An 18679-nucleotide genomic window follows, 5' to 3' on the forward strand; every position below is an offset into this window, starting at 1 on the left:
GCTGTGTTGGGTCTTCATTTCTGTGTGAGAGCTTTCTCTAGTTGCGGCGAGTGGGGGTCACTCTTCATCGTGGTGCACAGGCCTCTCACTATCATGGCCTCTCTTGTTGCAGAGCACAGGCTCCAGATGTGCAAGCTCAGTAGTTGTGGCTCACGGGCCTATTTGCTCCACAGCATGTGGGATCTTCCCAGACCAGGGCTCGAACCCGTGTCCCCTGCATTGGCAGGCAGATTCTCAACCACTGTGCCACCAGGGAAGCCCTTTATCATCTTTTTCTCATAGGAAATATCTAAAGTAATTTTTGAAAATGAGAATAATTTAGCTTACATTAATCATTGGAAGAAGTCATCAAGAGGATGTGACTGCCAGTTGACCAGAGAACTGGACCCAGGCAATCAGAGGCCCCTCATCCCCTCCCCTGTCCTAGAAATGTATGATCTGCCAACTATTCCCACATTAGGAGCTGTTTCAAGGATGAAGCCTTGAGACAGTAAGGTGCTGTTAAGACCATCTGCACTAGACCCAGTTACAGCCTCTATATAAACTTTTAAGATTCTGGTGGGTGAGTGCTGAAATCTAGTCATCATGTGGCACACAAGACAAGCCTCATAAGTGAGTTCCCTTGCGTATTCAACCTGCTGCCTCCCAATCTGGAAAGATCTGCCTCTTTCTTTGATCTCTCCTTGCCCTCTGTGTACTGAGGCCAATTTGTGAACCAACAGTAATTTAAAGAAACAAGCATGTCAATATGTATAACAGACAGTTTTTGAAGGAAAAGACATCAAAGGAAAGTCAACTTGATTAACACCGTACAGTTATGTATAAACAGTCATATATGAGTTTAATTTTAAGAAGATAACGGACTTTTTGAACTCTCCTAGGTTCACTGAGATGAGAATCAAGCCACAGTTGCAGTCCCGTCAGAACAAAAACAGAAAGAGTAAAAGTCTAGTTAATAGCATTAGGCAATGTGTTGATTTTTTGCAGACAAGTTGAAAATCTCGTATATTCTGAACATAATGTTAGACTCAGTTGTAAGTTCCATCACTGACATGTTTATAATGAAGTAAATCCTTGGCTTGTTTCTAACTAAGACTGTGAGATTGAGGTAGATGAGTGCCTAAGTGATGCCTGGGCAAATGGTAGCACTTGTGTTGATCTTCACACACCTTTTCCTGCGTGTGTCAGAATGGATTTCAGGGTGGGCACACCTGCTAACCAAAATTATGATAATCAAATGTTAATTTGAGGTGGAAGTGATTCTTTATTTTTAGAAGATACAATTCATCTCATACACATGCATATTAATTTTTTCCAGGAGAATATTTGAACATATAATACCTGCTTAGATTATCTTACTACATCTTCACATCATCACAGAAATAGATATATTTAGAGTTGAATGAATATTTTGCTTTTGTAAATGAGCCAGTTTTTTAGAATTATTAGCTGTAAGTCCATTACACTTATGTTTAAAAGTTATAATGTTTTTTTTACACCACACCCATTCTGTTACCATAGTAACATGGTAACTCTTACAGGAGTCCTTGTCAATACAGTATATCACTTATTTTGATGAACTGTGATGTGTTAAAATATTTATGTAGTTGTGTGTGTGTGTGTCTGTGTGTGTGTTTTACATTAGGAGGAAATGCTAATAATAGACAGACTTTTACTTTCCAAGATTGGAAAAAGTAGCAGAACTCTTAATACTTTCCTTATATGCAAGCACATACCATCTAACTGCCATCATTACAAGTTAAAATGTTGCTCAATATCTAACTCTCACGAACTGTTCCTAATACTACTCCTATGAGAATGATTGAGAAATAAAAGTACTGCATAACTTTTAGGCAATGAGAAAGTCATATTTGTTTTGAAAACCATGAATCCAACAGTGTTTTTTTTTTTTTTTCCTATTAAACCTAAGAGACTGGTTTTATGTGGTTAACCTTCTTAAGAATAATAATCTTCAGGAAATATGTGGCCACTTATATAAACTTAATGTACTATTTATCATGAACAAAAACTTGAGAAGATTTAAAATTACATGACAGATAGCAAGGTCTTCTGGAGAGATGAATTTTAGTATATCCTTGACTACAAAGAACAAACCCAGGTTTTTAAATGTGACATATTTTTTTCACAAAGTTGATGCATAAGGCAAATTACCAAATAAATATTTTTAAGGTATAAACAAAGTTTTCATTTATTATTCTTTTTTTTTTTTTTTTTTTTTTTTTTTGCGGTACGCGGGCCTCTCACTGTTGTGGCCTCTCCCGTTGTGGAGCACAGGCTCCGGACGCGCAGGCTCAGCAGCCATGGCTCACGGGCCGCTCCGCGGCATGTGGGATCTTCCCGCACCGGGGCACGAACCCATGTCCCTTTCATTGGCAGGCAGACTCTCAACCACTGCACCACCAGGGAAGCCCTCATGTTAACTATTAATCAGTGGATTTAAATTCATTTTTAGTGTTAGTGTTCACCTTTTCTTCACTTTAACTTGATGTTCTAATGTCATATTGTCACTTAATATTTTATTTTGTCAGTGAAAATAGTAATGCAAATAGATTTTCTATTTAATTACTCATGCTCTTTCCTATTTAGATATATGTAACAGTAATTTTTCTCCAACCCAGATTCATTTCACTATATTAGAGAAAAAATATTTAATAATATTAGGAAGATTACCACTCATCTAATTTATAAGTACAATGTGTTATGTGTGAATGTCTTTTTTTTCTATTTTTGTTAAATATTGGCAAAAAATTAGTTGTCAGAAGTCAATAATCAATTCAGTGTCAGTTTAGGCTACATTTTTTAACTCTCTGCAAACTGACAAACAATGCAAGTGATATAATATGAAAAGTTAGTTTTAGCAACACAGTTGTAGGTGGAGCACTAATGGGAAATCTGCACTGCAGAATAGTTAAAAGGAAATATTAGGGCTATATAGTGACTGGACATTTCTGTTTTCCTTTCTTTCCATATAGTCCTGCTTTATAAAATTAATAGAAAAAAATGTGATTCATCACCTTGCCTCCAGAACACTACATCTACAGAATTCATGGATAAATTCAAATGCATCTGTCCCACTGGTTTTATTGGTAAGTACCATTTGAAAACTGTGCCTTTATAAAGAGCATTTCACCCTGGGGGACGTATGTCAGGATGTTATTGATTCACTAGTACTTCCTTTTTGTTCCTCTTTAAATTTCCTTTAGCTTAACATTTGATTTGCATTTCAATAACCTGAAACATCTATTCTACCTCTAGACTCCAAATCAGAAGATAAATTAGTTCACATCTAAGCAGTCTTTATCCACCAACTCAGCAATTAGTCTGCATTTAGTAATTCCAAGAGAAGTTGTTGCAGTCTGTAGTAAGGTGAGCCCTGACACTAATATATGTGGCATTCTTATCTGATGAATTTCATCTCAAACATCATCCCCTTTAGGGTTAAAATGCTTGAGCAAATTTAAGAATTATAACCTGGCACCTGTTTGACTTATTGAAACTTAAAATCTGTTAACTTTTTTCAAAGGTACAAGATATGAAATAGATAGATGTAGATGAGTGTGCTTCACATCCCCGCAAGAATGGAGCTACCTGCATTGACCATGCTGGTAATCATTCCTGTCAATGCGTGGCTCCATTTAAAGGTAATGACCACTGAGAGAGAAGAAAAAGCAAACATAATTAACTTTAAAGAGCATTTATGTCTCTTGTCTGATCTCATTTCAGTCTCCCAACAACATTATGGGGCCTTCATTTCCTTAAAGTCAGCTTCTAAAGTGACCAACCAATTATCCCTTAGGCAGAAATGAGAGTGAAATGAGCTTTGTTTATATACCCACTAAAACAGTCAAGTTTCTTAGTTTTCTATTAGAAAGACCATCTTACAAGCAAATGGTAAAATAATAAGGAAGAATATAAGCAGGCTATCATGTTATATTTGAAATATTGTTCCTATTATTCAATTTCTCATGAAATTGTCAAGGTTTGCTTTTTCTTTCTTTCTAAAGTAACCATTTATCTGATTTTTGAATATAGCTATATTGTGCTTAACATAGAGTAAGCCATTAACTGATACTTTTAATTTTGTTTCAACTTTGATGATACTTTTTTAGCTTCAGCCAAGGAGTTATATTTTTTTTCAAAAGTAAAATGTATGGTTTGCCCTGTAAAATATATGTTTTTGTTTTGTTTTGGTTTGGTTTTTTGTGGTACGCAGGCCTCTCATTGTTGTGGCCTCTCCTGTTGTGGAGCACAGGCTCCGGACGCGTAGACTCAGAGGCCAATGGCTCACGGGCTCAGCCGCTCCACGGCATGTGGGATCTTCCCGGACCAGGGCACAAACCCGTGTCCCCTGCATCTGCAGGCAGACTCTCAACCACTGCGCCACCAGGGAAGCCCTAAAATATATGTTTTGATAAATTTTTGTGCAAACTAGTATACAGAAAGTCAATCACTGGATACTTCCTTGAACTTTAGTATAGTTTTCTATGCCATGGAATTTAAAAACTGTGTCATTCAGGGTTCTCCAGAGAAACAGAAACAATGGGAGTTATATCTATATATCTATAACTATATACTTACTCAGACAGACATGATCATAACAGCTTTCATCCTTCATTACTGTGTGGGCCAGTTCCTCATAATGAATCTCCATGATAAGATATAGTGCCATGATCTGCTGTCTGTCTGCGAGCTGAGACCCAGGAAAGTGGTGGTGAAATTCCAGTCTAATTTGAAGCCCTGAGAATCAGGGGGGCCAGTGGCGTGAATCCCAGTCCAAGTGCAGGAGAAAACCAATGTCCCAGCTCAAGCAGGCAGGCAGAAAAGGAACACATTTTCCCTTCCTTCATTTTTTGTTTTACTCAGACCCTCAGCAGATTGAATAATGCTCACTCAGTAGATGGGAGGATAATCTACTTTACTGGGTCCACTGATTCAAATGCTAATCTCATCAGGGAGCACCCTTACAGACACACCAGAAAAAATATTTAATCTGGGCAGCCTATGGCCCAGTCAAGTTAACATACAATTAACCACCATGCTGCTCAACTTTATATTATCAACTGAGATATTCTTATATGTTGTACCTAATTTTCTTAGAGAGTATCTTCTGTAATCATTAATCAAATATATGATTGCTTGACTAACTTCAAATATTTAGTATATATTTAAACTCACTAAATTACAGTGTTCTTATTTGTTAAACGGAGATTAAAAATACTTACCTCGTTGATTTGAATGTGAATTAAATGAGATAAATCATATAAATACCACATTGCCTGCTGGAAATTAACATTCTTCAAGTATTTAATTGTAATTTTAAATAATTTTCTAACATATATATGTAAAATCTATACAGTAGGTAATATTTTATAATGTTTGGGTAGTAGAATTGAATACATATTTATTTATATATCTTTAAAGATGCATAGAGAATAGTCTAAACAACCCCAATCAATAAAATACTTAGATTTTATTTTAAAAATAACAAAGTTTTCCCAGTGCTTAAATATTTGTTTCTTATGTCATTCTCAGTGAAAGGAACCAGATCTCCTTAGAGATCTAGCTGATTCTGGGACTATGACACAGAATGTACAAATGGGCGTGGAGAATTTTATAATACTAGAAAGCAATGAAGTACTCAGAAAACAAAACCATGAGAGTATCTCAAAGGAACACAGGAGCCAACTGAAGATGCTCTTAATGACCAGAATCATTTGAGCAGCAAAATACAGGAGTATTGGTTTATTATCCAAATTATAAAATAAATACTCATGAGTCCACACTGATAAAAGTAAATGATAGAATATATAAGTGAATAAATAGGAATAATAGACACATCTTCTATACAGAATTATTCCAAATAATTTGGACAGATACTTTGCACTCAAGGAGGTTGAACATAACTTCCCACCCCTTAAGTTTGTGCTGTAACTAGTGACTACCTTCCATAGGGTACAGTATGGAAATGGGGTGTAGGGGGAGAGTAACTTTTCAGAGCAGAAATCTGACAAAAACTGCCTAAGCCAAGTGATCAAAGTTAATACCAACAGTGATAAGTCATGTTAATAGCAAAACTTTCAATATGAGGTAATGAGAATGTCACTTTATCTTTATGATCTTCAGCTTGAAATCATATTGCCCCAGTCTAACCATGAGAAAACCATCAGACAAGTCCCAATTGAGGGACACTCTACAAAATTCCTGGTTAATACTCCTTACAACTGTTAAGGTGTCAAAAACAAGGAAAGTCTGAGGAACTCTCAGGAGACATGATGACTGAAAGTAGTGAGGTATTCTGGATTGGATCCTGGAAAGGAAAATGGCATTAGGTCAAAACTAAGGAAATCCAGATCAAATATGGGATTTAATTAAAAATTATGTATCAATATCAGTTCATTAGTTGTGAAAAACATAACATAATAGCACAAGATGTTTATAGTAGAGGAAACTGGTTGCAGTGTCTAGTTTCTCTTCACTATCTTTGTGACGTTTAAGTAAATCTAAAACTATTCTAAAATAAAGATGTTTAATGAAGAAACGAATGATTACAAATAAAAGATTTCTAATTCAAAATAATTTACACTTGAAGAAAACAGAAAATATGTAAAATATAGTCATTTTAGGTAATCCTAAATGGTTTAACATTTTATATACACAATTTTATTTTGATTAATATCTGTGACTATTATAGAAATGACTACAGTCATATCTTGTTTTATTGCTATTCACAAATATTGCATTTTTCCCAAAATGAAGGTTTGTGTCATCCCTAAGCAAGTCTATTGGCACCATTTTTCTAACAGCATTTGTTCACTTTGTGACTCTGTGTCACAATTTGGTAATTCTGGAAATATTTTAAGGTTTTCATTGTTGTTATATTTTTTATGATGAGCTGTGATTAGTGATCTCTGATGTTACTATTATCATTGTTTTGGGGCTCCAAGAATTGCACAAATATAAGAAGGTGAACTTAATCAGTAAATATTGTGTGTGTTCTGACTATTTCACTGACTAGCCATTCCCTAGTTTCTCTTCCTCTCCTCAGGCCTCCCTATACCCTGAGACACAACAATATTGAAATTAGGCCAATTAATAACCTCTAAGTGTTCAAGTGAAAGGAAGAGTCATGTATCTCTTCCTTTAAATCAAAAGCTAGAAATAATTAACCTTAGTGAGGAAAGCATGTTGAAAACTGAGAAAGGCTGAAAGCTAGGCCTCTTACACCAAAAATCCAAGTTGTGGATGCAATGGAAAAGTTCTTGAAGGAAGTTAAATGTGCTACTCCGGTGAACACACAAATGATAAGAAATTGAAACAGCCTTATTGCTGATATGGAGAAAGTTTTAGTAGTCTGGATATAAGATCAAACCAGCCACAACATTCTCTTAAGCCAAAGTCTAATCCAGAACAAGGTCTTATTAACTCTCTTCTATTTTGTGAAGGCTGAGAGAGGTGGGAAGATATAGAAAGAAAGCTTGAAGCTAGCAGAGGTTAGTTCATGTGGTCAAAGGAGAGAAGTTATCTCCATAACATAAAAGTGCAAGGTGAAGCGGCAAGTGCTGATGTAGAAGCAGCAGCAAGTTATCCAGAAGATTTAGCTAAGATAATTCATGAGGGTGGCTACCCCAAACAACATGTTTTCAATTTTGTCAAAACAGCCTTCTTTTGGAAGATGTCATCTAGGACATTCATAGCTAGAGAGGAGAAGTCAGTGCCTGGTTTCAAAGCTTCAAAGGACAGGCTGATACTGTTGTTAGGGGTTAACGTAGTTTGTGACTTAACTGGAAGCCAATGCTCATTCACCATTCTGAAAATCCTAGGGCCCTTGAGAATTATGCTAAATCTCTTCTGTCTGTGCTCTGTAAATGGAACAACAAAGTTTGCATGACAGTACATCTGTTTACAACATGGTTTACTGAATATTTTAAGCTCACTGTTAAGGACTACTGCTCAGGAAAAAAAAAGATTTCTTTCAAAATATCACTGTTCATTGCCAGTGCACCTGGTCACCCAAGAGCTCTGATGGAAATGGACAGTGGGATGAATGGTTTTCATGCCTGCTTACACAACATCCATTCTGTAGCCCATGGATCAAGGAGTCATTTTGACTTTCCGGTCTCATGATTTAAGGCATACATTTTTGTAAGGCTATAGTTGCCATAGGTAGTGATCCCTCTGATGGGTCTTGGCAGAGTTAATTGAAAACCTAATTGAAAAAAGTTAATTGAACAAAGAATTCACCACTCTAGATGTCACTGAGAACATTCATGATTCATGGGAAGAGGTCAAAACATTAACATTAATAGGAGTTTGGAAGATGTCAATTCCAACCCTCCTGGATGACTTTGAAGGGATCAAGACTTCAGTGGAGGAAGGAAATGTAGGTGCAGTGGAAACAGCAAGAGAACTAGAATTACAAGATGTGGAGCCTGAAGATGTGACTGAATTGCTGCAATCTCATGGTAAAACTTGAATAGATGAGGAGTTGCTTCTTATGGATGAGCAAAAAAAAAATAAAAATAAAAAACAAAATAAAAAACTTTTCTTGAGATGGAATCTACTCCTGCTGAAGACACGGTGAAGATTGTCGAAGACAACAAAAGATTTAGAATATTATGTAAACCTAGTTGATAAGAATAGTAGCAAGTTTTGAGAGATTTGACTCCAGTTTTGAAAGAAGTTCTACTGTGGGTAAACTGCTATCAAACAGAATTATATACTACAGAGAAATCGCTCAGAAAAGAAAGTCAGTTGATGCGGTTAACTTCATGATCCTGTTTTAAGAAATTGCTGCAGCCACCCCAACCTTCAGCAGCCACCACCCTGATCAGTCAGCAGCCATCAGCATTGAGGCAAGACCCTCCACCAGCAGAAAGATTATAACCTGTTAAATGCTCAGATGATGGTTTGAATTTTTTAGAAATAAAGTATATTTTAATTAAGGTATGCATGTACTTTTTTAGACATAATGCTATTGCACAATTAATAGTCTACAGTATCACATAAACATAACTTTTATGTGCATTGGGAAACCAGAAAAATTTGTGTGAACATGCTTTATTGTGATTTACACTTATTGTGGTGGTCTGGAACCAAACTCACAATATCTCAGAGGTCTGCCTGTACTAAGTATTTTAATTCACTAATTATACTGAAGAAAAGAAAAGAAAATAATTTTCCAATTAATGTCAGTGACTTACATTTGTAGAACACATTAAAATGTTTAATGAGCTTTCATAAAAAGCCATAAATATAACAGGACAAAACAAAAAAAGCAAAAACAAAGTTAAACTATTATAAAACAAATATGCCTAATAATGTATATAATATTTTTCTTATAATCATGTAATGTGGTAAAATTTATACTAGAAATATATTATGCTATATAAAAACATAATTTTGATAATTTCTAAATCATTTTATATTTTTATACATCTGTCAGCTAGGAAACTTGTATCAGAATCTGTCTGCTTGGCTCTTACTTTCCTTTTGTGGCACAAACTTAATTATCCTGCATATACATGAGATCATGTGAATGAGTTCTGAACAATAGAAAATGGAAGTTTTTATCTTGCAGTCTGATCCATAAAAATATCCTATAAATCTTTCACTCCCTTTTTAAAAAAGTTTATTGAAGTAGAGTTGATTTACAATATTGCATTTAATTTCTGCTGTATAGCAAGTGACTCAATCATATATATATTCCTTTTCATATACTTTTCCATTATGGTTTATCACAGGATACTGAATATAGTTCCCTGTGCTATACAGTAGGACCTTACTCTTTATCCATTCTCTATATAATAGTTTGTATCTTTTAATTCCAAATTCCTAACCTTTCCCTCCCCTACCCCATCACTCTTGGCAACCATAAGTCTGTTCTCTATATCTGTGAGCCTGTTCTTGTTTCATAAATATATTCATATGTATCATATTTTAGATTCCACAAGTAATATCATATGATATTTGTCTTTCCCTGTCTGACTTACTTCACTTAGCATGATAATCTTTAGGGTCATGCATGTTGCTGCAAATGGCATTATTTCATTCTTTTTATAGCTGAGTAATATTCCATAGTGTATATGTACCACATCTTCTTTATCCATTCCTCTGTCAGTGGACATTTAGGTCATTTCCATGGCTTGGCTGTTGTAAATAATGCTGCAATGAACAAAGCAGTGCCCTTCATTCCCTTTCTTTTTCTTCATTCTTGTTGGAAATGAGATATCTGAAAAACTAGAGAGAAGAGCCAGAAGACCATAGGTCCCTAAATAAATTCTCATGTAGAAAGATATCCATGGGCCAAGAACATTCCCATGCTCTGAGTGAAAAAACAACAAAGAAACAGAAAAGTTTGTTTTGTGTTAGGCCACTAAAATTAAAAAGGGTTTCTCCTTTATAGCACTAACATCCTTTACTCTAAGAATTACTCCTTTAATTAACATAAAGTAGTCCTTGAAAATATCATCAAAATTAATTTTTAAAAATCCCATGGATAAAAATATTTTTCAAAAACTGTGTGTAATGTAGTTATAAATTCAGTTTCTATGTGAAATTTTTGTAATTTTTTTTAAAATTTAGTAATTATTCTCTGATTGTTCTAAGTCTGTTAGCAATTGCACAATCTATTTCAAAAAGAAATGAAAAGAGCATACACACAAAAAAAAACCAGCAAAAACATTAAAATAGTGAGATTAAGTTTAGTAAATATTTAGTTGAGTCAATAATTCAGTAAGGTTAATTTTGTGTATTGACTAGACCCAGTTAACAAACTGTCCCATGGGGGATGTTCGAACCCCTCCCTGTTTGTACATCTCATGACCACCACTCACATCCTTTTGTGTACTGTTATTGGCTGTTTCAGGCAGGATTTAGACTGCATTTAACTGCAAAACCTAAATTATTAATTATCTGGATCTTTCAGAAAATGTTTGCTGACACTTGGTATAGAAAAATACTCAAATAACCTATCTTGTAAGCTATGTGTTCTGGCTTTCTGTTGTATAGTCCACGTTTCATCTATTGGTTCTTTACCTGTGGTAACATATATTTTGTTAAAGTAATGTACAAGGTCTTTCTTTTTATAGGAAATATATAATTCTCCTCCACTGTACTAAATTAATATTATAATTATTCCATCCTGAGTCAAATTTATGCCAGAAAAAATAATACATATAAATGTGAATTTATAAATGTATAAGATTTTTTTTAAATCTAAAAAATATGTATAGTTACTGTTTACCATATATGTGAATTTGTAAGGTATAGTTTATTTTAAGATAATACCCTAGTTCAAACATTTTGCCCTTTAGAGAGGTTATATTTCATTGTTAGTCATAACTTATTAAAACACACACTTAGAAAAAGGAATTTATCCAAAAGGTCAATTGTGATTATATAGTCCATTTATGGGGACAATGGAAAAGAATTAGAAAAATCTTTATATAGTTACTCTGGAGAGCTGAATAATGAAGTGCTTTTATGTGTGTTATTTTCTAGCATTATAATTACAGATCCTCCACAAATAGTATAGCTTTCACTCATAATGTTTAATATTGTATATCTCTTTTGAAATCTGTAGAATTTGTTTGTTTGTTTGTTTTGTTTTTTACAAAGCACAATAAATAGGGAAAATAAATTCCTCTATATAATCCTTCTTCCATGAGGGGTTCATCTGCTGGTTAATAAGTTGTTAGTTTTGATTTAATCTAGGCTCCCTGGCAAGTTCTAGCCTTAAAAACTGAACCTAAAAAATAAATATTAAAAAATGAATTTCCTTCTGAAGTAAAGACCTTTATTATTTTGTTTTCTGTTTACTCTGAACTGAATTTTTCTTCAGCAATGAACAGACAACTTTAATAAATACCAATGGGTTTTCACCTTCCCATAGAGGTAATTCTTATGATTTTCCTGAAGAGAACCTAATGCTTTTCATTTAACAGAGGAGGATATAGACTACATACATGTTTTACAAGTTTGGAAAGCACAATTTTCTATTTTAATTAAAGCACAAAGATATAAATCAGTCATCCCCAATGATCACTACTGTCCTTCACTAGTCTACTGTCATGGCCAATCAGTGCTCCCCAGTGCCCTCTACTGAGCCTTCTGTGCCCAACACTTCCAAACAATGCAGTGATAGTAATTTATCTTGCTATGCAAAATGTATATTAAGTGGGCATTTTTTATGTTTCCATGTGTGAAATAAATAGGGATAAATCGTGCCTCGATGTGTAAATTTTCCTTTTACATATGAAATATAAAAGAAAATTATCATTACACACACATACGCACACACATCTGGAGCTAAGTACACTTGTTCATCTTCCCTCCAGAATTAAATGCAATTGTTCATGTGGTCATGTTTTACAAATGCTAGTTATTACTCTTTGTTTAAAAGCCATAATCATTGCTAAATAGTAAGGCAGCTCTTGTCCAATCAGCAGTTTTAAATTCTAAAACTAATGTCCATGAAATATGATGGAAGTAAAGGAAAGTTGTGAAGATGACTACATATAATGAAATTGCTGCTTCTGGTAGAATTAGCTTGTGAAGCACTTAAAGAGGCAAAGCCTATTTCACAATTTGAAGTGTTTTCTTAGTAGATGAAGATGGTCATAACTCTCAAATTGCCTACATTGAACATTTAGTGACACTAAGTTAATGTGATTCTCTAGAAAATTATGACTGATAAATCCAAAATTTTAAGTGTATTATTTACTGGAAACTAAACTATTGATAATTTTATAATTCTTAAAATGATCCATTTGCATATTGAATTTCATTAAGTGTAGGAATTCTACAAGAAAATAATGTTGCATATATCATTCTTAAAGCAATAGTCTTTCTGTATCCATCACGTATTAGTGGTGAGAAATAAGTTGTTACCCTTTCTTTTCTAGAATATAAAAGTTTCCAAAATCTAACACAAAGAAAACAGGGCTTTGATGTAAATTCTTGTTTGGTTCTCAAGTAAGTAAGTGCTTAAACTAATAAGAATGCCATTTTAATAAGGCTAGGTATGAGTAAGTGGAATAGAAATATTGTCTGAGCAAATGTCTTGTCTGCTAAAGCTTTAATGACACCTGTCCCTAAATATGTAGTAATTAAGATAAAAAAAGCAGAAATGGTAATCAGCCATTAACCATGTTTGCAAAAGAAAGTAAAAAAAAAAAAAGAATGAAAACTCAGCCCAACAAAAATGCTTTAGTGTGTTGAAAGTCAGAGTAATAATGCTGTTTTGTGGATAGGACATTTTATGATGGGAACTTGTAATTAGAAAGTAGATTTAAGTACATATTTTTAAGTGCTTGTAAAGTAAAAAATCCACAGCAAGACTAAACATTCCTGGAGGACAACATATTTCAGCAGGGCTATACAAGCAACAATCTCTAATGTTCTGAAGATTTCTTAAAGGCAACTACAGACAATTTGACCATACTAACAAAAAGTCAATTTGCTTTAATTCTTTTAATGAAAGTAATAATATGAGTATTATTTTGGAGGGGTCAGATAAGTGGGATGAACTATAAAGTACTGAGTTCATAATAATAATCCAATAGAAAATAATATACATTTAATAGTTGATGTTCCTCCCCTCCCCCAAAAAAATTAAAGGAACATATCAAGCACCATAAAAATAATTTAAAATTTGTACCCAAATTTCAACAGAAGAATAAAAGCTGAATCAACAAGGTGGTTTTGCTATACCATTAAATGCACCAATAATCAAAATCAACCTCCAGATTCAATAATATGTGTGGGTCGGTAAATTACAGTTCATTATTTCAATGGAATATTAAAAGATCAAAATTAACTTCAAGATAATTTTCAGATACTTCAAAACATTAATAAATTGTGATACAATTTTAAGTTCCAAAGAAGTGCAAAATTTTACATTATTTTTACAGCTCTGTAAAACGTTGATGTCATTAAACCAAAAATAAAAAGTACACCCTGGGATCCAAAGAAAGGCCAATGGTTTTCTGAAACTTAGCTTTATTTTTCAAAATTCCTTTTACTATTATTTTTTAAACTTAGAAAATAGAGACTATCAGAACTGAGAGGCCCAGAGGAAACAAGCAGAGATTTTCTTAGAGAAAACCCAACTGAAAATGCCCATTGAAACAATCTTGTGTATCCTGCCATGGGGAGAGGAATATAAAGTAAAATCACAAGTTTGAAAAAAATAGTTGATGTTGATGATCTTGTCTCCCATTTGTTCTGTGTAGATTCAATTAAAACAAGAAAATGAAGTACATATTGGTTTGACAATCGGTATCAGACACCTTCTTGGTGATGACATCATAATGTTTAGTTTGATATAAATACTTAGATGCTGAGACCATTTAGACAGCAAGAATAAAGGGAACCTGAGTTGAGGATGGGTACTAGTTATAAAGAGAATTGATTCTTTTGGCTTCATTTATTAATTTATTTTTCTGTTTTTAGAATTCAGTGGTATTTCATAACTTGGTCAAATATTTATTTAATTATATGATTTCAATTGTATTTCTTATTAATGGATCAGAACTATTATTTATCAGTTTGACACTCCCTATCCTTTTTCTTTATAACCTATATACTATTTAATTTGTATGGGCAATTACACTTGACTACATCTTCTGTAAAATAGCATACCAAGTGAAAAAATGTTGCCACTAACTATAAGTATGGACATATTATATTCAAAGTGCTATGGAGTTCAACTGATAAGACATTGTAGAATTCATCCCATCTTGGTAACCTAACACATGCAATGATAGAATGGCAAGCTTGTCAGATTCAGAGACAGGCTTCAATATAACCTACATTTTATACTAATCACTTTTGATTTGAATTACCAACAGGAAATTGGTAATTCCTAGGATTAAATTACCAACACACCTTTGACTCTCTAACAACTAGGGAAAATTATGACTAAGTTGAAAATTACAGATAAAGAATGGTTTGCACATATTTATAATAATTTGAAGTCTTTGCAAAATTGGAAAGTCATGATACTGTTATTTTTTAAAATTATTCCCTTCTTTGGATTTCAGGATATTACTCACACTTAATTTTTGGTGTTATTCAGCACCCTGTCCTCAATCCTTTCACCTTTTCACTATATATGCTTTTCAGATTGATCAAATCTATCCACATGAGTTGACAAATTCATTTCCAGCATGTGGAAAATGGACTTTTCCCTTCAAATTGAAAGAACTACATGTTGATGATTCATAAACTGTCATGCATATCTTAATACTATGAATGTTTCAGGAAGAAAATTCAAATAAAGTAACATAGAGTGACCAGAGAAAGAAAGCATGGGAATTCAAAGTGCTCAAAGATGTTCAGTGAAGCCAAAAGTTACCCTGAGAGCAATGAGGTTGGAGTATTAGGTACAGTCAAAATCAGAAATGCCATCTCAGGAATATTTGGGACAATGCAGTTTCATTAAATCTGGGAGATTTAATCAAATGTACATTTTGAGAAGTCATCCTATACTGTATTTCTTCTTTTTCTTTTATAGAAGGGTTACATATGGAATAGAGAAAAATGTTAAGTGCTTGCAATAATCAAGCTGTTGTCTACAGTGTAGAAATGAAAACTACGTTTGAAGTAACTGGATGATTTTAGAAGATATTTAGGTAACAACCCAAACAGGCTCGGCTTTTATGATGTTCAGAAGTGTAAAACAAGGAAGAGAAAAAAATCATGCTCAGATACCCAGGGTGGATAAGGGAGTTATTGCTCTGGGGCCACAGGAGTAGAAGCCGTGTGTTTAATGAAGACAAAAAGCAGCAGTGCTTCGGACATACTGAGTGTGCAAGACTTTAAACTATTAAAGTAGAAGTTTCCCTTGAATCATCCTAATCTGTGTGCCTGAAGCAGAGAGGAGAGTTCTGGAGGGCCGTAGTTTCTAAGACATTATTTAGGAAGTGACAAAGGAAAGAATGACAAAGGAAAGACAGGCACTGAGGAAAATCAAAAATGTAGGGATGGATAGACAAGGAAATATACCATGAGAAGCAGAAGGTAAAGGAAGAGAAGAGAGAGTGTCAGTAAGAAGAAATGGTAAGAAAGTGTCAAATATTGTTGGACAGTCCAGTACGATTTTGTGTGAAAATTGCCCAGAAAAAAAGTATTACTAGAGAAGCATTGAAGACTTTCATAAGAAAAGTTTCAGTGGAGTTTAGTGTTGTTGGTGATGTTGGAGTTGGGCAGGGGAGGGTATATAGATGAAATGAGAAAGTGGAGGAAGCAAGATGAGATTACTCCCTGGGAATGTCTGCCAGGTCAGGGGGAAGGAGCTATATATAAGTCTAAAGGGGAGGAGTGTGAGACAAAGGAAACATTTTTTTTTTCTCTGAGATTTTAATTGTATGGATATCTCCTGTTTTCTTTCCAGATCTACTCTGTGTCCAGGAAGTTAAACCATATTATGTATATTTCTCTTGCTTTCATTCGAGTTTGGCAAATGAGATCCCCTGTAAAGTAAGAGGAAAGGAGCAGGACACCGATGTTGATTCCCTCACATCATTTGTGGGTTCCCATGAGCTGTTGTGCCCCTTCACCGACCACATCACATCGCTCCCAAGCCTCAGTCTCCACAGAGCCTCCCTGGCTTGGGTTCAAGTACAATCCACTCAACCCCTCAGGCTGACTGGCAGAAAAGATTCTACTGTGTCCTTTGGTTTTTCGTATACCTGCCACCCATTTGTAAATAGTCTTCTATTAAAATAGCTTCAAATGTATTATTTCGAGTGGGCAATCTCATTCCTGCCAGGATCCAATCACACTTAGTAAGCTTTGTGTACTCATGGGATGATCTTAATACAAGTGTAAAGAAAAAATCTTTAGGAAAAAGAGAATAATCAACAGAGAGAGGGCAGTGTGGTAGGACAAAGATCTAGAAATCTAGTGGCAACATTAGCTTTAGACAGGAAGAGGGACGGATCTATCATTAAATAATAAATTAACCAAATGGAGAGAACAGATGGAGATATTTTTCAGAGTAGAGATTATGGTAGAAATCTGGGGGAGTTATCATCTGATGACATCCATTTTCTCTGGAATTCAGAAGTGTGGTTGTTTTCTGTGAGTGACGGGAACAGTAATATAATTGAGAATTCAAGGAGAGTGTAAAATACTTCACATTTAATTGAATACCTATTTTCCTGCATGCTGATACATTGACTTTCATTGAAAAATGATCCTTGTAATCATATTGTTCTACAGGAGCTGCTATTTTGACTAGAGTTTTCATCTTCCCTAAACCAGAATCAGGGACCATTCTTAGAATTTAGGTAGGGGACTTTGCGAAAATGCTGCTCAGACTATGTTTGGCATTGAAAATGTGAAATGTAATCCACAAAAATTGGCAGAAAGTTTCTCAAATTGGGGGAAGAGGTTTGAAGAAAGATAAGAATTTGAAGAAGGGGAGAAGCAGAAAGATAATGGGGGAGAGCTAAAGAGAGAGACAATCAAAGGTGGCAGAGCTCCCATCCCTAATGTATCTGGGCCAATTGCATTTTTGCCACTCCCATGGTTTGCTGTTTAAAGGAATAAATTTATCATTGTACTGGTGCTGATCCTACTGGGTTCTGCCTCTTTTCTCAAAAAAATAAAATAAAGTCTTCATTTGTGAAAACTTAGGCAGTCTTGAAGTTCAGTCAAAAGTAGAGATCATAAATTTATGCTGGCATCAGTCTTCAGATATGTGTGATCTTCCTCCATCAGTGCTGAGCAGCTGAAGTAGAGAGAATAAGAGAGTTGGATTAACCAGGAATTAGGGAAATTTACTTTTTTGTGTGTGCCAGTGAATGATAAGTGGAATTCAGCCCCGCTTCTTGATCTTGAAGTTTCAGTGGTGTACACAAAATTGCTGCCCTGAAGAGGGCTGGAAGCAGTATGGCATAACTACAGTGGAGATGGTTTTAATGAAGCAAGAAGGTAAAGGCTACACTCAATAAAAATATAGGAAGGTTGTTAATTGCACAAGGAATGCAATGACAATAGCAGTAGGACGTTGGTTCATGAAAGAAGAAGCATAATACTGAATAAAGGGATTAGAAAAAATGCACTGTAAAGATTTTATGTTGGCAATTATCAGAGTTTTCAGAGATATGAGATAAACTAGACTTAAGAAGACACACACAAAAGGGGTAAGATTAATCCTAGAGACTCTGGTAACAGTGGAATAGTATATAGACAAGCCATTCATCAGATGGCAATTGTAAACTCTGAACAAATTACAAAAGCAACTATCTGAAAGCACTAAAGAGTGATCAGGAGCAGGCAGGCATTGAGAGGAGTCAACCCATAAATGAAAGAAACTCTAACTGGATAAAATTTGTGCTTATATGGCTTCTCACCTGAGGGTACCTTCAGTCTGCTCTGTATGGGCAGTGGAAGCAATGGTAGAAAGCTACAATTTTTCAAGTGTGAAGAGTCAGAGGACAGTCTGAGACTTCCATAATAGCATAAAAGTGACCCAAGAAAAGAGGGAAGAAAATATAAAGGAGCACTAAGATCTCATACGACGGTACTAATCCTGGTTAAAGCCTGAACAGCACATATGTAGGGAAATTCTAAGGTTCCCACGGAAAGCAACCAATAAAAATATGAAGAGCTAAGTAGTTTCAGCTGCTTCCAAACCAGTGATGCAGAATTT

General features: G+C 34.6%; 1 protein-coding gene across 1 annotated transcript in view; it reads left to right on the forward strand.

Moving 5' to 3' along the window:
- The window catches only part of EYS (eyes shut homolog), a 1667443-nt gene that overhangs the window by 364447 nt on the left and 1284317 nt on the right, over positions 1–18679 (forward strand). The window contains exon 11 of the mRNA XM_060030409.1: positions 3563–3662. Coding sequence (XP_059886392.1) covers positions 3563–3662 — 100 coding nt within the window. The remainder of the gene's footprint in view (positions 1–3562; positions 3663–18679) is intronic.

This window comes from Delphinus delphis, chromosome 14, assembly GCF_949987515.2.
Source record: "Delphinus delphis chromosome 14, mDelDel1.2, whole genome shotgun sequence".
Taxonomy (NCBI): Eukaryota; Metazoa; Chordata; class Mammalia; order Artiodactyla; family Delphinidae; genus Delphinus; species Delphinus delphis.